Source organism: Dermochelys coriacea, chromosome 16 (assembly GCF_009764565.3).
Source record: "Dermochelys coriacea isolate rDerCor1 chromosome 16, rDerCor1.pri.v4, whole genome shotgun sequence".
Taxonomy (NCBI): domain Eukaryota; kingdom Metazoa; phylum Chordata; order Testudines; family Dermochelyidae; genus Dermochelys; species Dermochelys coriacea.
In genome coordinates, this window is record NC_050083.1 from 6,954,124 (window position 1) to 6,980,529 (window position 26,406).

The 26,406-nt window shown below is 45.7% G+C and overlaps 1 protein-coding gene across 15 annotated transcripts in view; it reads left to right on the forward strand.

The window, feature by feature from the left end:
* CACNA1B (calcium voltage-gated channel subunit alpha1 B) overlaps positions 1-26,406 on the forward strand; it is a 505,831-nt gene that overhangs the window by 6,164 nt on the left and 473,261 nt on the right. For all 15 annotated transcript variants that reach the window (XM_043498957.1, XM_038374486.2, XM_043498961.1 and 12 more), the window contains exon 3: positions 6,297-6,436. In XM_043498957.1, coding sequence (XP_043354892.1) covers positions 6,297-6,436 — 140 coding nt within the window. The remainder of the gene's footprint in view (positions 1-6,296; positions 6,437-26,406) is intronic.

Consider the following 26,406-nt stretch of genomic DNA (forward strand, 5'->3'; position numbering starts at 1 on the left):
ATTTTTTTGCCATGGGTCACAGCCACGGCTGGGCAGGAAATGGTATTTCTCTTCCACAACAATTTTCAACAAATTTTCCCCGTCCCAACCCAGGGGACTGCAAATCTCTTTGTTTTGTTTTTGTTTTTTTTTTGTTCAGGTCAATAAAAATATTTTATTTCAATAATTCTGAAGTGTTTCATTTTCATTTCAACCTTTCCCCCTTTTACTATTTTTTCCCTTTAGTGAAAATGCACTAACATTTTGAAATGAAGAGTCCTTTTGATTGAAAAAACGGAAGCTTCCCAGTTTGAGAATCTTTTTACCAAAACTATTTCAAGCTGGGTGTTTCATTGAACCTGACACCGTTTTGTGAACAGTTTGGAAGAAATGGCATTTTAGGGTGAAAATTTCCCAGCCAGCTCTAGTTGTGATACATCTTGAAGGTGCTTCCTATTTCTCCTGCAGAGCATAAGCTGTTTCTTTGAAAATGCTAAAAAAACCTAATGTTAGATGCACAATAAAACACATAATGGGAAGAATTGCCCTCTCATTTTTGATACCTGGGGCCAAATCCCGTTCCCATTGAAACCTATGGTAGTTTTACCATTGACTTCAATGGGACTAAGAATTGGCCCTTTTTGTGTAAGGATTTAGAGCCACATCTTCCCCTCTTGCATGTTTATTAAACCACGACCGTGAGTACAGTGGAATGGGAGCTGTTAGTTGAAACAATGATCAGCCCACGCCTTGGGAATGGGAATCAAGCAGCACTGCAGAAGGGATAGAGGACTGGCCAGGTAAATACTCCTACCTGAGTATTTGAACCCGAGCCTGATGGACTCTTGGACCATACATGTGTAGTTTCTAGAGGTGTCAGAAAGGGGGCAAGGGAAGGGAAGAATTGTGAAAATTTCCACAAAATTTCATTTTAGTTTTGTTCCAATTTTGTTGGTGTAAAGTTTTCCGTCCAGCTCTAGTTGTTCCCCTTCCTTCATAGGGCTCAGGGCTTCGACCAGCCATTGCAGTCCAGCTAAATACTGCTCTGCTATCACTGGGTGCCCTATTCCCTTCACCTGTGTCCATGTGACCCTTCAGCTGGGTTTTCACATGGCCTGTCAGAGGAGCTAATGCCACCCAAGTCAGCTTTAATGTCTGCAGTGTTTCAGCATATCGAAGGCTAGTTTTCTGGGCTAGACTTGCCTAGACATAAAGGATCTTCCTTGAGTCCTCTTTCATGGCGGCTGTATGCAATTTGTGGCTGGTGGCAGTTATGTGATGCCATGGTATGATTCCTTCTGGTCACACTTTTCCTTTACATGGCCTCTCTAGCCTCCTCTGGCTATAACACACTGCTTTGCTCCCTGCTTTGCTAGAAGAGGGTGTGGGGCATATGGACCTCAGTGTACATAATATCCACGCTTGACTGTAAGACACAGGAGGTTTCTATCTGGCGATGCTCTGGCCGAGGTCACACACTTGGGTTTTTGGGATGTTTTTGATGTGAAGGTGGGGCAAAGCTGCCTGCTCTGTTATTCAACATGACAGATTTTTAACTTGGCTAATGGATTTCTTTCTTTATCCCAGCTACAGGCATTCACTGCAGTCATACGCAAGCTTCTCAGATTAACCTCTATTTGTACAAAGCCTCTATTTACCAGCACCCCAAACCGATTCGATTGGTCTTCCAGAGCCCAGGGAACATTAGGAAATGAACCGGGAATAGCAATAACTTTCCAGAATCACTGTGTTTCCGATCTGAAACTTGTTTATTAATCTGTGTGTCTGGCCCAGCCCGGCTGCGTCCACATTAAGCAGCCTGCTGGCACAGCTTATGGCCAACTTCTCCACCAGAATTCTGCCCTGGTAGGGAATGTTGTCAAGGGTCCCCTCTGAGCACATAAAATGCCATCCAATGTCCCACCAGGGTTGTGGATATCCCCCCACCCTCCAGGGAAAGGCTGAATGGGGCTACATCAGTGGTCCCCAAATTTTTCATGTCATACCCACCCTTTACCCCTCTCCACACCCCCTGGAGCCGCGGTGGGGAGCCGAGGCTGCAGCCCCTGGGTGGGGGATGGGGAATGCGGACAAAGGTAAGGGGGGGCCGAGGCTGGGGCTGGAGTCGTGGCTGGGCTGGGAGCCAGGGGCTGAGGCTGTGTCCGCAGCTGGGGGTGGGTATGGGGCCAGGAGTGGAGCCACAGCCAGGGGCTGAGGCTGGGGGTAGGGCTGGGAGCAGAGCCATATGCCAGGCCATAGCTGGGGGCTGAGACTGGGGCCAGGGCCAGTAGCGGAGCGCAGATGGGCCATGATTGGGGGCTGAAGCTGGGGGCAGGGCTGGTGCCAGAAGCAGAGCTGTGGCCGGGCTGTGTTTGGGGCAGAGAGCTGGGGCCAGGGCTGGGAGCAGAGCCACAGCTGGGCTGGGAGTCAGGGGATGAGGCCCCGGGGCTGGGAGCGGAGCCGTGGCTGGGGTGGAGCTGGAGCAGAGTGGGGCTGGGTGGTGCTCCCTCTCTGCCCCCCCATGGGGGCTGGCCTGGGCCTTACTGGGATCCACTGCACATTCCTACATGCCCCCCTAGTGGGACATACCCCACAGTTTGGGCACCTCTGGAACAGATGGTGATCTGAAGGCATCTCCCTGACTGACAGCAGCATTGCTGAGTTGTCAGCCAGAGGGAAGAGACATGTCTCATTGGGCTGAAACCATGGCAATTGGTGAAAGGGGGTCTGAAGAAGAGAGGCCCCCCCACATCAGAAGAAATCTTCCCTTGCAGCACCCACCCCAGTGGTGTGTGTTTGTTTGTTTTTTCTTTTCAGCAAAGACATGAGCCCATCTTGGACCCTCTTTTCCCCCAACCCCCTTGGAGCTGCTAAGGACTTCCTTCCCCTTCCCCCTAGCTTTGGGAGGGACTTACCCTATAAGACCCTTTAGTAGAGTACTGGGCCTTGGGTGCATGTAGGCACCATAGTGTGTCTTATGGGCGATGTCCCTTTAAAGCTGGGCGCCGGGGGGGGGGGTCACAAGCCACATGGCTCAGAATAAGCATGTGACCTTCAGGACCCCAGATATAAGGCTTTCTGCTGCCTGAAACTGAGAGGAGAGTCTCAGAGTAGGGGAAGGGCTTTCTACATGAGCTGTGCAGCTGGACTGGGGGAGAAGCCAGGTACTAGAGGAGCCTGAGGGTAGAGCTCTCCAGAGTAGCCAGTGAATGGTTGATGGGTTAGAAAGCCTTCAGGGGGTGGACCCTGCTGGTAGGGGGGTGGGGGAGGCAAGGAACTGTTTGTCTTTTGGGTTGTAGAGGGTCCTGCGACTGAGGGTGGGCTAAGCCTAGAGGGGACTGACTCTTTGTGAGCCCCTACTTTGTGGGGGAGAGCAATGCTTCTACTTATTGTGTGGGTCTAGGAAACCAGACTCTGAAAAAGGAATGGTCTCTGAATCATGTGGGGTTTGTGTGTTCAGTGGGGAGCTGAGAAAGGGAACTTGAGAAAGGGAACAAGCTGTGCCTTGGTTTCCCTTTTTTGGCTCCAAGATGGCTGTGCACCCCCCTTCTCCATGGTTCAGCCAACATCTCTCTTTTAGGGTCTGGTTTATTAGACACACTGCTGAATGGGAACCTACGTGAGCTGTCCTCCATGTTGGATTCTCTTCTCCAAACAAATGCAGCTCCTGCTGTAGAGAAGTAGCAAGAAGAAAGGGTTCTCTTTCCCTCTCCCCCACTCCAAATCCTAGGATCTCCATCTGGAGGTGTGAGCTGCAAGCAGTAGCCATCATAAATCAAAGTCAGGTGGTGGCCACCTCACCTTTCCCTTGTTGTTAACTGGGAGCTTCAGCAGAGGTCCTGGTATGGAAAAAAGTTAGGAATCATCAACTTAAATCAAAGAAGGAAAAAACATGTGAATGACAGGAAGCCAGCTACAGGGATAGATTTTTTTTGGGGGGGTGTATATTGAGGGATGGAAGAAGGTAAAGACTCTGGGGGAGAGAGGGGTGGGGGATACACCCTCCATCCAGTCCGCCCTTTCTCAAGCTATGAAAGCAGTTAAGGGAGGAAAGAAGGCCAAGTAAAAAGCCCAAATATCATGCCTTCAAGCTGATCTAGGGGATTTGGATGCTTAATTCCTGTTAATTTTAATAGGGTTTGAGCCTCTGGTTCCCTTTGATGTTACAAAACTCTACCCTAGGAGTTTGGGAGCAGAGGGATAAATGCCTTGTTAGTTGGCTGGAAAATGATGAAACTTTATCACTACAAATGTGAGATTTTTGGGGGGGAGGGGGAGTTTGAAATGTTTGACCCCTCTCTGCCCTTGACAATAGGAACTGCACACACATCCCTATGATAATTGTTCCTTTATAGAGTGGGTGGGAAACTATGGATTGCTGAGTTTTTCAGATGTAGTCATTCTTTCTAATTACTTGCAGATTTCCTCAGTGAATAATCCTTGGTGTGAATATGGATGGATGTTCATGCTGCTTTTGCTTTTGCAGCGTGTGTGTGTGCCTGTTTGGGAGAGGGGGTGGCTCCCTGCTTCCTGCACTGGTGAGAATTTGGCTGTTTATTGTATACCCCATATGGAAAGTCTGAGCATGTGCACATGTGCTGGCTTTGAGAGCTGAATAAAAGGGCTTCATGCTTGCAAAACAAATTCTTGGTATCAAACTCACTTCCTTACCTCTTAACCTGGGAAAGTCAAACCTGCTGCTGCTCCTGCCGAAAAATACTGGACCAAATTTCATCCCCACTGGAATTGTTTTGATTTAAATGGCAATACACCAGGGATGAAGCGAGCCCCTCAGAGGCCATGGGTCTTAGGCTTCCAAATATCAGCCCTTTTTGAAAATGGGACATGGGCTGCTAAGTCACTTACGGTGTGTACGTTGGGGAAAAAAACAACAACCACCTTACAGCAGCAAGTTTCAGAGCCCAGCTCTACAGATTTGGGCTCAGGGGGCTCATGCTATGGTAAAATAGCAGTGTAGATGTTCCCACTTGGGGTGGAGCTTTCCTTTGAGACCAGCCTCCTTGCCAGGCTTTGCAGTCTGAGCAGGAATGTCTACACGGCTGTTTTTAGTGTCGTACTATGATCCCAAGTCTGTAGATTCAGGCTCTGAAACTTGCCTCTGTGTGGGATTTTCTCTGCAGTTTAGACATATCCTTAGGTGCTTTTGAAAATTGTACCTAATGTCTTTGCCTTTGTTACCTCCAGCTTACATGTTAATGCCAGTCACAGCCATTCCTCTTTGGCACCAAAGATAATTTTAAAGTAAAAATTAACTAATATTATAGTGCCACAAATGTCTATGGTGCTGAACAAAACATGGCCATTACTCCCAATGAGCCGACAGTATAAAGTTCTGATTGTGCAGTGAACTCCACGTGAGACCAGGAAAGCTCATTGCAGGGTTAGGAGGTCAAAGAACCCAGTCCCATTGTCCTTACTTGGGCAAAACTCCAAGGGAAGTGAATGGAAATTTTGCCTGAATTGTGATCAAGTACTAAGTTAAACAAAAATAAATGTGGGTGTAACAATTCAGATAAGGGAAGCTGTGGAGGCGCCATGGAGGAGAAAGTTACTGAAAGAAGAATTGACGGAAGAAATGATTTTGGAGGTGGATGGGGGAGGGGCAGATTACTGTATAAGAAGTGGGAAGGCATTTAAAAATCAAATGAAGTTAAACAGCTCATTCACAAAGAGTAATTTTGGTTGAATTTTGCCTTACATTTATTAAAATGAATTGTCCACGATCAGGTCATAACATTCTCAAATCATTTCAGGATTCAATTTATTTCCCCAACAACTAATTTTCAGTTTGCAGATCATTTGCAAATAATATGTTCCCAATATTTGCAGTCCATGGTGGTCTGATGGCCTGTGTGTCAGGTGCTTTTGTTTCTGGTCCCTGGCTGCATGGTGTTTGTAAGTCACCAACATGGGAAGAACTTTGCAGTGTACAACTAAACCTCAACTTTGAAATTTTGCTTTTGGTGAATATTTGATCTTAAAATTCCCTTTTCATGACTACTGGGGCCTCTGAAGCTTGAATGCTCAGATATTCATGGCAAAAGAAAATGAGACTCGCAAACATGTTCAATCACAATTTAGTTTTGAATGTAAAAAAATATTCGTGTAACAGGTTTTTTTTTTTGTTTTTGTTTTTTACTTCTATGTCCTTAGGTCTGGTAACATAAATATATATGGGTTTCCACTTAAGCAAGAAACTTGAACACTGAATATATTTATTTTTAGTTGTACAAAAGTTGAGGCAAAAACAGAAATGTCTCTCTTTGACACCTCTAATTTTCCCCCCTTCCTTTCAGGATGATACTGAGCCGTACTTTATTGGAATATTTTGTTTTGAAGCTGGTATAAAAATCATCGCTCTGGGGTTTGCTTTTCACAAAGGCTCTTATCTCCGAAACGGCTGGAACGTGATGGATTTTGTCGTTGTCCTCACAGGGTAGGTGACTGTTACTATTACTTCAAGTTTGCTAAGGGATTAAGGTTGCTTTGTTTCATATTGTTTTTTAACTTTGGATCCATGAAGAATTGAAATATGTACTGTAGTAAAGTTGTACATTGCTGAACTTACTGACTTTAAATAATAGCTGTTGTACTGAATGAGTTGGTTTTGAAGTATTATTTGAACTGAACTAAAAAGAGGTTTTGTTAGAATCCATACTGTCATACCTTGCCCAGATGTTCTGAGATATCCATTCTTCCAGTTCTAATTGCCAATAGGCACTCAAACTCTAGTTACAATAAACCCTCCTCTGAAATGGTGGAATGATTTCAAAAGGAAACACTGACAAAGGTGATGGGTGAAAGTTTGTCTTTGTTGAAACAGCTGCAACTCCATCAGACTTAATGGAGTTTCACCAGGGATGAAGCTGACCCATTACAAAAATGTGACTTTAAAAGGAATATCAGAAAGAGGCTGAACGTTCTCAAAAGCTGTACAGCTAAAAATTCTGTTTGTGCTTCCTGAAATGTGTAATGCACATGTCTAGCTGGAAAACGTCTGTTGGGCTTGGTATGTTGCACCTATGCTGAACGTGCGTTGTTCCTATGCTGTATTTTAAAACCATTTACAATTATGTACTTTGCCATTGTGTGTTTAGCCAGTGAGAGAGTAGACAAGTAACTTTGTTTAAAGAGTTCTTGTGAATCCATAGTGATTTATGAACTGTACATTTAAAGTCCAAAATACCTGGTAAGGTTTTGAAGACCTAACTGAGGACCCGATCATACAGTCTTTATACATACAAACACTTGATTGATTTCAGTGGGAGTTTTGCCTATAGAAGACTGTGGAATCAGCCCATTAATGTTAATATCTACTTGTTTCACACACCTCTCTCTGGCACCATGAGTATATTCTCATGGGGAATATACATTCGCTGATGTCCGTATCCTGGCATGTGATGTGGAATGGAGTGCTTTAGGAAAGTGCATGCACGTGCATATATAATTTTTTTCATTAGATACATTCTGACTGTAATTCTATTTGTTGTTCAGTGTACCATGTGATGTGACTGTGTCAAGATGTTGAAAGGAATTTTTTATGCATTAAGAAGAAAATAGATGTGTAGGCTTTGATTCTCCTGACGCTGTCATAAAACAAGAGCATCTTCACTGGAGCCAAAAGGAGAATTGGCTCATATTCTAGGAATTTGTTAGAGGGGACCAGGATGAAACCTGAATTAATGCAGTTGCTACAGTCATCGATGATGATAGGATGTTTCACATCCTATTTCTCATTGTACCCTTGTAAGGAGAAACAGACCTCAATTCTGGAAAGCCTTTAAGCACATGTTTAAATTCACGCTTATTCCACAAAGCATGTAAGCATATGCTTAAGTCTGATTAACTCCAAAAGTACTTATGCTTGTGCTTAAAGTTAAGAGTACAAGAGCTTTCTTGAATCCAGCTGCTTTTCTGAATAGGGGCCATATATCAGTTGATACGGGCAGGTTTTTTGATTTACTTTTTTTTTTTTTAAAAGACCTGAACACAAAATCAGAACACACAGTGTTAAATGCTTCCTGATTGTGACTGAGTTGCTCAGCTATCGGAATACTCCTGGTGCATGCCATGCCTATGGAATCATAAATGAATGTGTAATACTGTAGGCACGACACGGGCATATTATTGCTATAATTTCTATTACAAGTACTTGCGGAGCTGTTTGATCTCTGAGTATAATTGTGGATTACTAGATTGATTAGACAGTTGTAATAAGGAATCCTGTTGTCCTCTGCAAACATGTATAATCCTTTGAAGTACCATCCTGTTAATGTCAAGGCTTCTGGTTTCCAGTGGTGGCACTAGCTGGGTTGTATTGAAGTTGTCTTGTACATGGACTTCCCAGCAGGCAAGCAGTGCAGGGAAGACTTAGTATAAACTGAGTGACATCAAGTATAGCAGCCATCTCCAGTGAAGAAATTCACATCACCTGTAAATATTACAATTTATGGCCCTGATTCTTTGGCACCCTACTTAAGTGTGTGCCTAACTTCAAGCATTGAAATCAATTGGATTGCTCATGCATATAAATTAGTTATGTAGTGTCCATACCTTGCTGAACTGGGGCCTGAGTTTGCAAGACCAGTAATGAAAAGAAGGAATCTATGGGACAAAAATGGTGTTGAAAGATCTGCAACATCACACAGGATATTAAATTAATTTTTCTATGAAGACTCTCTTGTCTTCTGGTCTAAATTTCCTGATTAACAGGTTCTTCTTGCCACACGTTTTGTAGACTAAAAGGCAAGAATTTTGGTTTGTTTGGGCATCACTGGCTATCTCAGATATCTTTATTACTCACTCATTTTTTTTCCCCAATAACCCATATACAGGGGAAGCTTTAAGCTAAGCCATTTTGTTAGAGAGAGAGAGAGAGAGAGAGAGAGAGAGATCATTATGACATCCCCGCAAGAGGACTTTAAAGAAAGGTCACTGAGGAAGAATGTTTGCCAATAACAAACCTGATTATTTTTTCAGGGAAGATTTTGCTCGTTGGTGACATGAATTCAGCTTGGATTTTTCTTTTCTATGAAAGGTGATAGCAGATCAGTTTATTTAAAAATGCTTGTGCTGTGTTGTCTGTGTGTGACACAACAGAAAATAATAAAAATGACATACAGTAGTAAATCTGCAGCTAATGCAGCATTTCATATATTTATAGACTGTGTGGTACAATATTACTCGTGTTACACTAATATGGCAAACTTTATCATTGCCAAGTTATTTTCTTCTTACCATGCTACTGGTACTTTGTGAGATGGATTAATTTCTCTTATATGGAAAATGCACAACTATTTGTGAGATTGTGAAACCATATGATGTGATACAGAAAATTACACACACAGAGCACCTCTGTTAATCCTGTATTCTTTGTAAAGATAAATGATGAACACCGGAAAACCTGATCTCATTTTCAGCTTAAACCCGGAAAAGCAAAAAGCAGATTTGCTCTCATTAGCTATTTCCATAGGGAGAGGGCTAGTTTTTGCTGTGCTTTTATCAAACCCATCCTTTGTGTGAATTTTAACATGAGCTGATCACCTGTCTCAACAGATATTCTGCAAACTGCCATACCCCTTTCTCAGCCTCTTCTCCCCCACACCAGAACCCAAATCCTGGAACATTTTTGATGATGTTGTTGCTGGCTGCCAGCAATGATAGACGTTTTGTCTGTCAAAATTAGATATTAGAATTTGTTAATTAGAAAATAAATCATCTTTCTGGTATCTGCAGCCAGGATCAATAGCCTATTGAACTAAACTGGAGGCTAATAGATTGTGGCCTAAAATGGCTTGTTTTATCATTCTAGAAAGCACTCAGTCAGTGTCTTATCACAAAAGTGCTGTGGTGTCTCTTTCTCATTTACTTTCAGGAAAGCCTGCCGATTTGCTCTTAATAAAGGCAAGGGAAACAAATAGATTTCTGCTCTTCAGAAGATTTTCTTTCCCCTGGATTTTTTTTTTTTTTTGGTTTGTTTTAAACTCCTCCGGTTGCAGACAAGTACCAAGGAAAGTTGCGTTGTTGTGATGTCTGTTGCTATCTTAGGAGCCACAAGTATTTAATAGCTGCTGTTATTTGACTTGCATATTTTTATTGGTGTGTGTTAACTCCAGTGACATTTCTTTCCAGTAGTAACTGTTAACAAAAAACCCCAAACAAAATGCACCTGAGCAAGTGGACCGGAACCAGATGAGCTTGTTAACTCATTAGCATCAGAGAATAGGCCCTCCGCACCCCTAGATCCACCTGTACACCTGCAAAGTGTCCTGTAATGGCAATTCCCAATGTTTTGGGGATGAGTTCTACCACCAGCTAACCACCTTCTGTGATGCAGCAGTGTCATTCCCAGAGTCTTGGAGTAATGTTCCTTTGGATTAGGGCCTGATCCAGAGACAACTGAAGTCAGTGGAAAGATTCCAGTTGACAGCAGTAAGCTCTGAAACAGGTCCTTTAATGAGGTAGACATGGTAAACTCCCTCTACTCCATAGAAGGAACATGCTGCGTGAACCTGTTGCTGTTCCTTGCAATTAAGAACTAGCTGTAGCCTGCCATACAATCACACTTGTGCACTCCCATTGGAGCTTTCACTCACTTTAAGTTGCACGTACTAAAGGAAAACATTGTTGCGTTGACTGTAACATGTCAGCAGAGCAATTTTGCATAATAGTATACAGTATAGCCAATGGAGGGAAACTTGATTGTGTCTGCTTGAGCATTCCACGCAGCATAAGGAGTGGTGCGCTCACGCAGTGTGGGAAGACCGACTGACAAATGTCAGGCGGTATGTTCTAGCCGAGCTGTTTCAGTCTCTGCTTCCAAGGAAGCATCGCTCTAGTAAACGCAACAGTAGTTGGGAAGCTAATTCTTTCTGCGCATAGTAACGGCCTGACTGTCCTTGACGTGGATCTGGCTAGTTCCCAGAATTGTCCTAATTATGTCACCAATTTGATATACGACTCTTGTAGCACGGTGTGAAAAGCAGTGGCTTTGGTACCTCAGTGGTATCAAGTCCCAGAACACTGAGGAGATTGATATACACACAGAGAGAATATAAAACAATGGGTTTTATCAAACACACTGTAAGGAGAGTGATCACTTAAGATGAGCCATCACCATCAGCGGGGGGGGGGGGGAGAAAGGAGGAAAACCTTTCATGGTGACAAGCAAGGTAGGCTATTTCCAGCAGTTAACAAAAACATCTGAGGAACGGTGGGGGGGTGGGGGGGAGAAATAACATATGGAAATAGTTTTACTTTGTGTAATGACTCATCCATTCCCAGTCTCTATTCAAGTCTAGGTTAATTGTATCCAATTTGCAAATTAATTCCAATTCAGCAGTCTCTCCTTGGAGTCTGTTTTTGAAGTTTTTTTTGTTGAAGGATAGCCACCCTCAGCTCTGTGATCGAGTGACCGGAGAGATTGAAGCGTTCTCCGACTGGTTTTTGAATGTTATAATTCTTGACGTCTGATTTGTGTCCATTCATTCTTTTACGTAGAGACTGTCCAGTTTGGCCAATGTACATGGCAGAGGGGCATTGCTGGCACATGATGGCATATATCACATTGGTAGATGCGCAGGTGAATGAGCCTCTGATAGTGTGGCTGATGTGATTAGGCCCTATGATGGTGTCCCCTGAATAGATATGTGGACAGAGTTGGCAACGGGCTTTGTTGCAAGGATAGGTTCCTGGGTTGGTGGTTCTGTTGTGTGGTGTGTGGTTGCTGGTGAGTATTTGCTTCAGGTTGGGGGGCTGTCTGTAAGCAAGGACTGGCCTGTCTCCCAAGATCTGTGAGAGTGATGGGTCGTCCTTCAGGATAGGTTGTAGATCCTTGAGGATGCGTTGGAGAGGTTTTAGTTGGGGGCTGAAGGTGATGGCTATGTATACCTTCAAATCAGCGGCACTGCGATGGGTACCCGCATGGCCCCACAGTATGCCAACGTTTTTATGGCTGACTTAGGGGACGAGAGCTGAGGAAGCGTTGTTCTAATACCCCTACTCTACTTGCGCTACATTGATGACATCTTCATCATCTGGACCCATGGAAAAGAAGCCCTTGAGGAATTCCACCATGATTTCAACAATTTCCATCCCACCATCAACCTTAGCCTGGACCAGTCCACACAAGAGATCCACTTCCTGGACACTACGGTGCTAATAAGCGATGGTCACATAAACACCACCCTATATCGGAAACCTACTGACCGCTATTCCTACCTACATGCCTCTAGCTTTCATCCAGATCATACCACACGATCCATTGTCTACAGCCAAGCTCTACAATATAACCGCATTTGCTCCAACCCCTCAGACAGAGACAAACACCTACAAGATCTCTATCATGCATTCCTACAACTACAATACCCACCTGCTGAAGTGAAAAAAAAACAGATTGACAGAGCCAGAAGAGTACCCAGAAGTCACCTACTACAGAACAGGCCCCACAAAGAAAATAACAGAACGCCATTAGCCATCACCTTCAGCCCCCAACTAAAACCTCTCCAACGCATCCTCAAGGATCTACAACCTATCCTGAAGGACGACCCATCACTCTCACAGATCTTGGGAGACAGGCCAGTCCTTACTTACAGACAGCCCCCCAACCTGAAGCAAATACTCACCAGCAACCACACAACAGAACCACCAACCCAGGAACCTATCCTTGCAACAAAGCCCGTTGCCAACTCTGTCCACATATCTATTCAGGGGACACCATCATAGGGTCTAATCACATCAGCCACACATCAGAGGCTCGTTCACCTGCGCATCTACCAATGTGATATATGCCATCATGTGCCAGCAATGCCCCTCTGCCATGTACATTGGCCAAACTGGACAGTCTCTACGTAAAAGAATGAATGGACACAAATCAGACGTCAAGAATTATAACATTCAAAAACCAGTTGGAGAACACTTCAATCTCTCCGGTCACTCGATTACAGACCTGAGGGTGGCTATCTTTCAACAAAAAACCTTCAAAAACAGACTCCAACGAGAGACTGCTGAATTGGAATTAATTTGCAAACTGGATACAATTAACTTAGGCTTGAATAGAGACTGGGAATGGATGAGTCATTACACAAAGTAAAACTATTTCCCCATGGTATTTCTCCTCCCCACACCACCCTCCACTGTTCCTCAGATGTTCTTGTTAACTGCTGGAAATAGCCTACCTTGCTTGTGACCATGAAAGGTTTTCCTCCTTTTTTCCCCCCCTGCTGCTGGTGATGGCTCATCTTAAGTGATCACTCTCCTTACAATGTGTATGATAAAACCCATTGTTTCATGTTCTCTGTGTGTGTGTATATAAATCTCCCCACTGTATTTTCCACCGAATGCATCCGATGAAGTGAGCTGTAGGTCACGAAAGCTTATGCTCAAATAAATTTGTTAGTCTCTAAGGTGCCACAAGTCCTCCTTTTCTTTTTGCGAATACAGACTAACACGGCTGCTACTCTGAAACCTATCATTCACATAGACTTTTACATCTTCAATATCTTTTACCCACATTTCCCAGAATCCTGCTATTACTTAGGATGTATTTTTGTGGATTATTCCCCTGGCACAGAGCTCATGGTGTCACGCCTTTAATGGGGCATCTACCTGGCTCTTTTTTAATTGTGCCTATAGTTTCTCATGTCTGTCTTTGTGCATGTGAAAAGGTTGGACTTGTGTGTCTGAATTCAGTTGCCCAGGCAATTGGCGTTTGTGTTTACACAAAGAAGTTGATTGAAAGAAACTGTTGGTGCAACATCAGAGGCTGCTTTTGAAAATTTGCTCCCTGGATTTGTCTAATGAACCTCAGGCCTGAAGTGGTTTAGGGGCAAAGGGACCAGAAGAGGGGAAATGTAGAGTTGTCTGCACTTTGGATGTATTTAACCCTTTCCATGTGCTCAGCTTTGCCTTCTGCTGAAGACAAGCATCAGTGGAAATGGATACTTTCACAGGAACAGGCTTTAATCTTGGTAATTTGTTGAAGGAAACCAGTAAGCCTCTTTATATCACTGCATTGTATGGGTGGCGATAGGCTGCGGCTGATTGCTATTAATGTTGTGAATGAGTCACGCTAAGAGCAACGCCTCTATAGAATTAGTCGATCTGATCCCTCTTTTCAATTTTTTTTGTGCTTTCATGATGGATGGTGACTTGCTGGTGCAGAAGAGCTAGCGGTCCCTTGCAAAATGAAATCAGATAAGAAATGTGTCTGGGTGAAGAGGGTCTATGTGATTTCCAGCGAATGCGGCGTTAACTCCCTGCTCAGATCTCACTGGTGTCTGGAAGGGAATAATGAAGCAGAGCGAGAGACCAGAGGCCCTAGTAATAAATAAATTAAAATCAGAGAACCCACAAAGAATCAGCTGCTTGGTAATTGGCGAGAAGGGTCTCTGTGGGGGCAGAACTCCATCTTCAGGAGCTAGCTCTAAGGGGCTTGGATTGTGCCCATCGCCATGGTATCTGAGCCCCTTTCAAGTTTGACGTGAATCCAAGAAGACTTGAGAGGTGATGAGTTTCAGTGAGAGGGCATCAGACTAGGAGTCTGGCCATCTGTGTTCCAATCCTAGCTGGGCAAATTAAGTCACATCTGTGCTTCTATTTCCCCTCCAAACCTTTGTCTGTCTTGTGTATTTTGACTGGAAGTTCCTAAGAGCAGCCAGTGCCCAGCACAATGACCTACCTGGTCTCTGCTGGCATCTCTTGGCACTCCCATAATGCAAATCATGCTGATATCTCTCTATCTTTCCTGCCCTGCACAGATTTTATTGTGTGAAATCTGTGATTTTTGGTAATGACTCGAAGGCAGCTGGAGAGGTGGGTTATACCATATCTATATGGCTGCGTTGTGAGCCTAGGTGAGCCTTTCCTGAGCCCTGTGCACAGCGAGGCTCAGGAATAAAGCCATGGAGAGAATCTGTGCTGGGTGACCAACTTTTCTTTAGTCCCCAGACCTGATGCCCCATGGCACGATCTTGCGGGCCGGGCCGGGCCAGGACCTCAGCTGGTGCAAACCGGTGTAGGGCTTAACATTTATATTGCGGTAGCGCCTACGAGCCAACCAGGTCATGGCCCTGCTGTGTTGGGTGCACACAGGCTACATCTATACTTGGAGCTGGTGCTGTGATTCCCAGTTCATAGAGAGACATTCTCATTGGGTGTGCACACCCAAAATAGTGGTGTGGCCACAGTAGCATGGGCAGTGGTGAGCAGCAGAATGGCCTCCCCCCCTCCCCCCACAGTGCACATCCACCCAGACCCCTGGGTACGTACTTAGCCTGTGCTGTGACTGCCTGTGCTACTGTGGCTATGCTACTATTTTTAGCTCACTAACTCAATGAGAGCCAGCATTGGTATGTCTACACAAGCTGGGATTCACACCCTCCCCAGCTCCAGGTGTAGACAGAGGCATAGAATAGCTCCATCGACTTCAGTGGCGTAACACCAATTTACACCGGTTGAAGATCTGTCTGCCTTCAGAAGGGGAAGGAAACATGAGCTCCAAAGAGCTTCTCGGGGGAACCCAGAACATGTCTGACCTGGGACATCCTAGGCACCAGTCCTGCAGTCTAATCTGTGCATCTCCATTGAAGCCATGCAGATCAATGGCATATTTGGGTCTTTAGTTTGAACTCATCCATGTCACGACACATACAGTTTTTAAGCCTTTCTTTTGTCAGGCGGTCCAAGCCTGGAGTTTCTGCCTGCTCCTCCTCCTTCCCCCCTGTTACGGCAAGATGCGAGTTCCAGGTGAAAGTCTCTGAAGGGAATTAGCTAATGAGCTGAAGGTGCTTTTTGCTTTGTTTTATTAGCAGCAAATACTAGAGGAGCTGACTACCTGGGCTGTGAATAGATAAATAATGGGCCTTATGCAACAACGAGCGAGGAGGAGGAGGTCTGTGACAAATAATTTCACTCCAAAGAGTGAGGAAACATGACAGCAGCATTTTTCAGATTCCTATCTCCTGCCGATTTCCATGTTTTGTGCTTGTTAACAACTTCTCTGCAGCTTTTTCTGTTAGCAAAAGAGAAACAAAATCCCCCGTGATTATTGCTGTGACATTACTGGGGAGCTTCTTCCTCTTTTTTGCCCACAGACCCTGCAGTTGGGCTGCCTGCAGAAGGGCGGGGGAATCCATGAGCAGTTGAATGGAAGGCATGTTTCCCCATTGCAATAGGGGAAATTATCTGAGCTGATAACGCAGGCTGGGATCGTTAATCTAGGCAGCAGTGTTACACATTTCATGGCATTAAAACGGAGGCTGGTAACAACAGAACATCATCTTTACCCAGTCAATTAGCAGAAGACTGTCAAGACAATGGGGGCTCGGTGTGGTGGGGAGGTTTGCTGTGGTCTGTCCCTAAGCTGTAATGGTTCCGTAAATGCCAGGTGATGCAGGTGTCTGTCCCTTAGGGAGGCAAGGGAGCTGTTGCCTGCCGTGGTGGATGAATCTTGTCAGTTGCTACTCTCTAGGGGCAGAATGTGCTACTAAATAACTCAGTGTTGCATCCAACATGGGGGATTCTATATTAGGCCTCATCTTCACAGATAAAGAGGAACTGATCACCGAACAAAAAATTAATGGTAACTTAGGGCTTGTCTGCACTACAAAATTAGATCAACTTAAGTTAGGTTGACCTACAGCCACAGCAGTAATTTAATCGGCTGTTGGTGTCCACACGGCCCTCTTTCCGCTGGTAGTGCGTGTCGTCACCAGGTGCACTTGCACTGATTGAAGAGGGGCATTGTTGGGCACTGAGAGCCAGAGTGTAGGGCGCTGACAGCCACAAAGGGCTCCCAGCTGGAGCCCCCTGGCTCTGGGGCTGACAGACAGAGCCAAAGACCAAATGTGAAATAATAGCAGCCGTGAACCTGACAAAAACATCAATTTCACTGCTGGTAGGCTCCCTGCTTTGAAACCGAGCCCCCTGCTGGGCTCACAGCTCAGGCTGTCAGCCCCCGGGGCATGCGGGGAGACTGACAGCTGGGACACCCATTGCCACCTTCCGGTGAGGGATTGGGGCAAGCTGGGAGGAGAGCCTGGGTGGCTCAGCCAGCAGAGTTAAGGACAATAAGAAGGAGTTTAAGTATATTAGGTACAAAAAGAATCCTGACGACAGTATTGGTCCATTACTAGATAGAAATGGTAGAATTATCAGTAATAAACGTGCAGAAAAAGCAGAAGTGTTCAAGAAATATTTCTGTTCTGTATTTGAGGAAAAAAGCAGAGGATGTCATATCCTACGATAACATGCTTTTCATTCCACTGGTATCTCAGCAGAATGGAAAACAGCAGCTACTAAAGTTAGACACTTTTAAACAAACAGGTCTGGATAACTAGCATCCAAGAGTTTTAAAAGAACTGACTGAGGAGCTCACTGGACCGTTAATGTTGATTTTTTTTCAATAAGTCTTGGAATACCAGGGAAGTTCCAGAAGGCTGGAACTAAGCTAATGTTGTTGTGCCAATATTTAAAAAGGGTAAATGGGATAATATGGGTAATTACAGTCCAGTTAGTCTGACAGCGAGCCTGGGCTAGATAATGAAAAGTCTATGGGACTAGATTAATAAAGAATTAAAGGAAAGTACTGTAATACCAATCAAGATGGGTTTATGGAAAATAGATCCTGTCAAACTAACTGGATACTTTTTGTTCATGAAATCACAAGTTTGGTTGATAAAGGTAATGATGTCAATGTAATATTAGACTTTGACTTGGTATCACATTTCGATTACAAACTAGAAAGTTATAAAATTAACATGGCACATATTAAATGCTGGCTAACTGATAGGTCTCAACATGTAATTGTAAATGGGGTATGAATGGGTGTGATTCTAGTGGGGTCCTGCAGGCACTAGTTCTTGGCCATATGCTATTTAGCATTTTTTACTAGTGACCTGGAAGAAAACATAAAATGATCATTTAAGTTTGTAGATGACACACAAATTGTAGAAGTGGTAAATAACGAAGAGGACAGGTCACTAATGCAGAGCGATCTGAATCACTTGTTAAACTGAGCACAAGCAAAAATATGTGTGTTAATATGGCTAAATGTAAATTATATACATCTAGGAACAAAGAATGTAAGCCATACTTACAGAATGACGGACTCTATTCTGGGGGAAAAGGTCTGGGGGTTGTGGTGGATAATCAACATGAATTTCCAGCATGACCATAAGGCTAATGTAATCCTTTGATGCATAAACGGGACTGTGGAGTAAGAGTAGAGAGGTTATTTCACCTCTGTACTGGACACGGGCATAACTGTTGCTGGAATACTGTGTCCACTTCTGGTTTCCATAATTCTAGGACAAGGGCAGGCAAACTTTTTTTTTGGCTTGAGGGTCACATCGGGTTTCCAAAATTGTCTGGAGGGCCGATTAGGGGAGGCTATGTCTCCCCAAACAGCCAGGCGTGGCCCGGCTCCTGTCTCCGACCTGACCCTACCGCTTCTTGCCCCCTGATGGCTCCCCCGGGACTCCTGCCCCATCCAACCCCCCTGTCTCCTTTTTGGGACCCCCCCCGGGACTCCTACCCCATCCACCACCCCCGGACCCGTCACTCCTAACTGCCCCCGGCTTCCCAATCCAATGCCCCCTCTCATTCCTGACTTGGCCCCCGGGACCCCTGCCCCATCCAATCACCCCTTCTCCCTGTCTCCTGACTTGTCCCCGGGACCCCTGCCGCCCCATCCAACCCCCCTGTTCCCTGCCTCCTGACTGCCCTGACCACCCCCCAAACACCCCTGCCCTCTATCCAACCACCCCCCACTCGCTCCCTGCCCCCTTACCATGCTGCCTGGAGCACTGGTGGCTGGTGGCATGGCTGTACCCGCACAGAGCACCGGGTTAGGCTGGGCTCTGCAGCTGTGCTGCCCCGGGAGCTCGCAGCCCAGAGCATTGTTGCCAGTGGTGCAGTGAGCTGAGGCTGCTGGGGAGGGGCAACAGCGGGGGAGGGGCTGGGGCCGAGCCTCCTGGGCCAGGGGCTCAGGTGCCGGGCAGGAGGGTCCCGTGGGCCAGATGTGGCCCGTGGGCTGTAGTTTGCCCACCTCTGTTCTAGAAGGATGTTGATAAATTTGGAGAGTGTTCAGAGAAGAGCCATGAGAATGATTATAGGATTAGAAAACAAGCCTCAGAGTGATAGACACAAGGAGCTCAATCAATTTAGCTTAATAAAGGGGAGGTTAAGGGGTTTGATTACTGTCTATAAGTATCTACACAGGGAACAAATATTTGATTCACTCTTCAGGCTAGCAGAAAAAGGCTTAACTTGTCCCAATGGCTCGAAGTTGAAGCTAGACAAACTCAGACTGGAAACATAGGTCCATCAATGGCTATTAGCCAGGATGGGTAGGTATGGTGTCCCTAGCCTCTGTTTGCCAGAAGCTGGGATTGGGTGACAATAACCTGTCTGTTCATTCCCTTTGGGGCACCTGCCATTGGTCACTGTCAGAGAACAGGATACTGGGCTTGATGGACCTTTGGTCTGACCCAGTATGGCTGTTCTTATGTTATTTTTTTTAAATAAAGTATCAATTTTTAACATGGAAGGCAACAAATCATTAGAACAATTTACCAAGTGTCATGGTAGATAACTTTTAAATCAAGACTGGATGTTTTTCTAAAAGATCTGCTGCAAGAATTATTTTTGGGAAGTTGTCTGGCCTGTTACACAGGAGGTTGGACTAGCTAATCACAATGGTCCCTTCAGGCCTTGGGATGTCTGAATCTCTGAATGAATCGACTAGCATTGCTGTGGAAGCAGTGCTAGTGATTCAGAGAGCAAAGAAGAATAAAAAGGCAGCTCTAAAACATGCTAACTTGCATGATCTTCAATGCTCTAGAGTAAAAATGATGACGAGGGAGGAGGGTGTTTGTCTAACGATTAGCGCTGAAGTGTGGGACTGAGGACTCCTGTGTTCTCTTCAGACACTCATACACCCTTTGGCCATGACCAAGTCACTTAAGCCTAAGTTTTCAAAAGCAGCCTCTGATTTTGGGTGCCTCAGTTTCAGAATACCCAGCTTTAGGCATCTAAGGGTCTGACCACCAGTGGTGCTGAGAATGCGCCTACAGCTCCCCTTGAAGTGGATGGGAACTGTGGGCAAGTAGCCCCTCAGAAAATCCACCTACCGGGTATCTAAAGCCAGGCAGCTTTAGAATTAGAGGTTACTTTTGAGAACATGGGGCTTTAATATTTAGGACCAGGGCTGATGCTAAAGGGTTTTTGGTGCTTTGGGAACATTGAGTTCCTAGGTTTTCTGAAGGGAGATGATGGCTTGGCAGCAGCACTGCTGAGAAAGATCTGGGAGTTGTGGTGGATCACGACCTCAACATGAATCAGCAACACAATGCTGTTGCAAAAAAAGCAAATAACAGAGGTATAGCATGCAAGTTACGGGAGGTGAGAGTACTGCTCTACTTGGTGCTGGTTAGGCCTCAGTGGGAGTACGGTGTCCAATTTTGGTGTCCGCTGTATAGAAAGGATGTAGAGAAGCTGGAAAGGATCCAGAGGCGAGTGACACAGATGATCAGAGGGATGGAATGCAAGTCATATAAACAAAGGCTGAAGGAACTGGGTATGTTTAGTTTGGAGAAGAGGAGATTAAGGGGAGACATGATAGCAGGCTTCAAATACTTGAAGGGATGCCATAAAAAAGGTGGAGAAAAATTGTTTTCTCTTGCCACAGAAGGCAGGAGAAGAGGCAACGGGTTGAAACTACAGCATAGCAGATCTAGATTAAATCTCAGGAAAAAATGTCCTAACTGTAAGAACAGTAGGACAGTGGAACAAACTGCCTAGGGAAGTAGTTTTCAAAAAGAGGCTGGATAGCCACCTGCCTTGGATGGTTAGACAACAAATCCTGCAGCTTGGCAGGGAGTTAGACTAGATGACCCTTGTGGCTCCTTCTGACCTTGTGATTCTATGATGTGCCAAGGAGGATCAGGATGCGGGGAAAATTGACTTTCATTTCATTCATTCCAAACTGTCAATTACTCTACAACTTGAGAGTGGAAAGGGGGGTTGATCCAGGCTGGGCCAAGGAGCCCAGGGCTTCTGGGAGGCAGGGGAGTGGTAGAGTGTCATTGGGCCATCATGTACATATCCCAAGAGCCAGGAAATATTCCCCTGACTCTCAGATGATTAAGCTATTAATTTGCAATATCATGGCAACATTTTTAGTGCAATCTATTGGACAGCACACTGGACTGGGTCTCGGGAGACCTTGGTTCTATTCCTTACTCTTCCACTGGCCAGCTGAGTGACCTTGGGCAAGTCACGTCCCCTCTCTCTGCCTCGGTTTCCCTATCTATAAAATGAGAATAATGACACTGGCCTCCTTTGTAACGCCTTTTGAGAGCTCCGGGAGAAAGTGTCATATAAGGACTTGGTGGTGTTAACTCTGGCCCTCCTGTGTCTGTCTGCTTACACAGGAAGGTGTATTTTTTTTTTTAATTTTTTATTTTCTTTTACCCTTTGATGTTTGAGATCTCTGGTTGAAAGGCCACGGCATAAAGGCAACGTGTCTTTAATATAGTGGACAGTAGAATGAATGGGGCAGCGCATGGTTCCCTTAAGATAATTCTGGGCTGAGCCAAATGTGAAGTCTTGGAAACTCCACTTCTGCAGTGTGAAAACAATGGATCAACAGGAATCCTTGTCGAGCCCAAGCCGAAATAGCTTCTGTTCCCCCCCAGGGGACATGTCAGGCATATAAAGAGCTGGGATATTTGAAAAGCCCCTTGTGATTCCTGCAAATAAGCTAGCTGGTTTAATCCCTTTTTTTTTTTTTTTTTTTTTTTTAAATCTCCTTCCTCCCTGGTGTTTTAGCATTATCTAAATCGGTAGCAGGCAATGAACAGAAGGCTTTCTCTCCATTCTCTTGCAACCAGCCAGTCAGGCAAAGCACCGCCTGTTGGCTTTCAATAATTGAATGGAAGGACCTAATTTGCTCTGGTATTTCTATGGAGGAATATTGAAGATGCCTGTTGATTTTAAGTGGATACACTTATCCTGCCTGTTTGGTTAGGCCACCTTGGTTTCAACAGCTGGCTAGTGCTGGGGCAGGAACGAGGTTCTGATTAAAAACCCATTGCTGATCAAAGTGGGCTGGGAAAGGGTCTGAGCATGCTATTAGTGCTGGGCTGAACCAAAATTCCAGAACCAAGCACCCTTAAACTGTGGGTATAGGAGGTAGGCAATGAAAATGATGAGAGGGCCAGAGAAACTTCCATATGAAAAGACTGGGCCCATTTAGCATGGGACATGGTAGAAGTATAGAAAATAATGATTCATACAGAAGATAAATTGTGTGTTCCAACCTCTCCTTTCATAATGCAAGAATAGGGAATGTGCAAAGAAACTCACTCACTTGCAGTGTAAACTTATGTGATGCATAATTAACCTGTGGAACTCATTGTCACAAGAAATAACTGGGGCCCACATGGATCCAAAAATGGACTGGATACTTACATGAACCAAGAAAACATCCACAGTTATGTTAGAGAGGAAACACACACAAGAAAACATCCACAGTTATGTTAGAGAGGAAACACACATATATATATATATATATATATATATATATATATATATATATATATATATATAAACAAACTCCTACTTCAGGGCTGTTAATGATGGGAGTTAGGAAAAAACTAGGGTAGTTACTCCATAACTGTTTTCTATGGGGTGTCTTTACAGTTCCTCTGAAACAGCTGCTACTAGCCACTGTCAGATCCATGATATTGGAGCGCTGGTCTGGTCTATACAGCAATTCCTAATAAGCTTATTTATAGATATGAAATGCCAAATGTTGCCATCAGGTACACCAGGAAAGTCATCAATGATGTGGGTGTGAGATGCAGGCTCCAACACTTGACATTGTTAGATCAAGACTGGCTATGGTGCTAAAAGACATTCTGCAGCTCAAGGAAATGATGAGGTTTGTGCAGAATTTACTGGGTGTATTTTCTGGCCTGTGTGATGCAGGAGGTCAGACGAGGTGATAGTAACGGTCCCTTCAGGCCTTAAACACTACGTATCTCTGTGGATACTGGAGAGCAGATTTTGGCTCTAAAATTGTCATTAAAACGAATTGTAATGATGAACATAGGGCTGTCTTTCCAGTAATGTAGAAATGGCTTCTGTGCAGAATAGCTGTTGTTGGTCTCTGTGGCCACACCCCGCTTCTTGCTACACCGAAGTCATCCTCCATGATGGGAAGGCAGGGCTCAGAACAGACAGTGGCTGGCCGCAGCTAGCAGCAGGCTCTTGTTGGAGTGTTGTGTAATGTTGAAATGAAAACATGGGAAGTTTGTATTTAACAGCTATGCCTGGAGAAGAATAACTCAGCTTCTAGTTCCTTCTTTTCCCAGAGGAGAGTGTTGGACTCAATCCCCACCACTTGTAAGGCAAGGGAGAGAACCTAACTAGTTATGCAAAAAGAAAAGGAGTACTTGTGGCACCTTAGAGACTAACAAATTTATTTGAGTATAAGCTTTCGTGAGCTACAGCTCACTTCATTGGATGCATCCGATAAAGTGAGCTGTAGCTCACGAAAGCTTATGCTCTAATAAATTTGTTTCTCTAAGGTGCCACAAGTACTCCTTTTCTTTTTGCGAATACAGACTAACACAGCTTCTGCTCTGTAACTAGTTATGGTCCTCACCTGGGAGGTGACTGCCTCCTGGCCGGAGGAGGAGGAGCAAAACTGTATAAGGAGCAGAGAGAACTCGGGTGGAAAGGGGGAGACCCAGGAGAGAGGAGCTCAGGAGAGGTCCCTGTTCCGGGGAAGGGCCTGGGGAGAAGGACCAGTAGTTGGGATAAGCTGTGCGCCGAAAGCAGAGCTACACAAACAGGGTTAGCTCCTGTGGTAAGGCCCTAGAGGGGAGACAGGGTTACCGACCCTCCTGGTTTCATTGGGAGTCTCCAGGAATCAGGCTTGATCTCCCTGAGATTACTGAAGCAAACTGGGAGATTTTAGGTCACTAAAAGCCCAGTAGTGCAGTGGGGCTAAGGCAGGCTTCCTGCCTGCCCTGGCGCCGTGTCACTCCCAGAAACGGCCGGCATGTGCCTGCGGTCCCTGGAGGGGAAGCCAGGGGGTCTCTGCGTATTGCCTGCACCCTGAGCACTGACTCCACAGCTCCCAATGGCTGGGAGCAGTGGGTGGGGGGGGGTCTGCAGGCAGAGCCAGTGCACAGAGGCCCCTGCCCCCCCCCAGGGACATGCCAGCTGCTTCCAGGGGCGGTGCAAGGAGGGGGCATCACATAGAGCCCCCTGACCCCGCTTACCTTGGGCGGCTCCCATTGGCCGCAGTTCCTGGTCAATGAGAGCTGCGGAGTTGGCGCTCGCGGTGCAGGCAGCATGCGGAGACTCCTGCTCCCCCTAGAGGCTGCAGGGACGTGTTGGCTGCTTCTAGGAGTGGTGCGGGGCCAGGCAGGCAGGGAGCTCCCCTTAGCTCTGCTGCACCGCCACCCAGCCAGAACCTGCACCCCAGCCCTGAGCCCCCTCCTGCACCCAAATTCCCTCTCAGAACCTGAACCCCCTGCTGCACCCCAACCCCCTGCCCCAGCCCGGAGCCCTCTGCTCCATCCAAACTCCCTCCCAGAGCCCACACCCCTCATCCCCTCCTGCACCCCAAACCCGTTCTCCATCCCATAGCCCTCCCAGCACTCCAAATACTCTCCTAGAGCTTGCACCCCACACCCCCTTCTGCATCCCAACCCCCTGCCCCAGGCTCAGCCTGGAGCACCCTCCCGCACTCTGAACCTCTCAGCCCCAGACCAGTGCCCGCATCCCTTCCCAACCACTTGCCCCAGCCCGGTGAAAGTGAACAAGGGTGGGGGAGAGTAAGCAATGGAGGGAGGGGGTATAGAGTGAGTGGGATGGGGCCTCGGAGATGGGGCGGGGCAGGGGTGGGGCCTTGGAGAAGGGGTGGGGCGGGGCAAGAGTGTTTGGGTTTGTCTGCTTAGATAGTTGGCAGCCCTAAGGGGAAGGGAGTCCTGAGCAAGGGCCCATGAGGACCAGGGAATGAGATGGAAGCCCATGAGGGATGGAAAGCTAGTTTCAATGGTACTTGGACTCCCAGCTGGGAAAAGCCTGGGGGAGGAGTTGAAGTTGATCCCTGGGGAGGCGAAGGTCCAGATTCAAGCCCAGGAAGGGCAAAGGGCCTTTTTGTTTAGAGCTGAACCCGGAAGGGGATTCAACTATTGTGTGGCTTGGCTAGTGAGGCAGTCCAGAGATGGGACCACCTGGGATGGACCCCTGCGGCTAAGGATGTGGTCCCCAGAGGGAGTGCAAGAGGCAAAGTCCCCTGCAATGCCGCGTCTGGTCGCAAAGGGATGCTCTAGAGGTAAGAAGGTGCATTTACTGGGCCACTAGCTCCCTTCTGCTCCATTTCATAGCCATTTTATAGGTGTGATAGCAGCACTCTGCCACTGGGTTCTGGCAGGGGGATAAACCCTGAAGGAGGCCTGGATCCTTTCTAGCATGGTTGGGACTGCAGCAGGGGGTACAATCACCTGAGGCTCTGGCTGCCTGTAAGCCTAACTGTACAACAGCAGATGCTGGCCATGCACGTTCCCTAGATATGCGGGTAATACTGTTTCTGGTATTTGGCAGGCAAAATTCCAGAGAAGGAACAATTTCACAGCCCTAAGACTTGGCTAGATAAGTACCTATAGATCAACAGCACCTAAATCATTTCCAAATGCAATGGATATAAATCCTGTGTCTTCACAGAAATTGCATTAGCATTCAAGGCCTCAACTCAGCAAAGCAGGTGTTTAAAGTCCATTAATTTTTCAAAAGGACTTAAGCACGTGGCCTAGTGCTTTACCGAATCAGGACCCAAAATGCCCATTCTGAAACATTTTAGCAGGTGACATTTTTATTCTATTTACTAATGTATAATGAGTATCCCTAATCTGACATTGAAAAAGATTTAATAGAAACAAACACATTTTCCCAGTTTTCCTTTCCTGGTGTCAAATGTCATTTAAACACTTCCCAGACAGAGGGAGATTTTGGTGCTAGAGATTTTATAAAGTCCTGAAATGAGGAATTTTCCCTGGGATGCATAGCTAAAAAGTTGGGTTGCGTGAATCCTGTGCTCTTCACACTGTCTAAAATCCCTTTTGTGTAGTAATGGATAAAGTGTTTTAAATTGGATACATATAATGTAAGAGGATTTGGGAATACTAAACTTGGCTGCCAATTGAGAAAAGATAACCCACTCCTTGATCCATTAAGTCCATTACCACAAAACAAAACAAAACATTTCTCTAGCCTCCTCCCCGTGGCCCTCCAGTTACAAAGTTAATGCTAATTATACCCCTTATAAAATTAGGGTAACCTTGGATTAGCACGAGGCAAAAGGGATGAAAAGCTGGGTATGATCTGATTCCC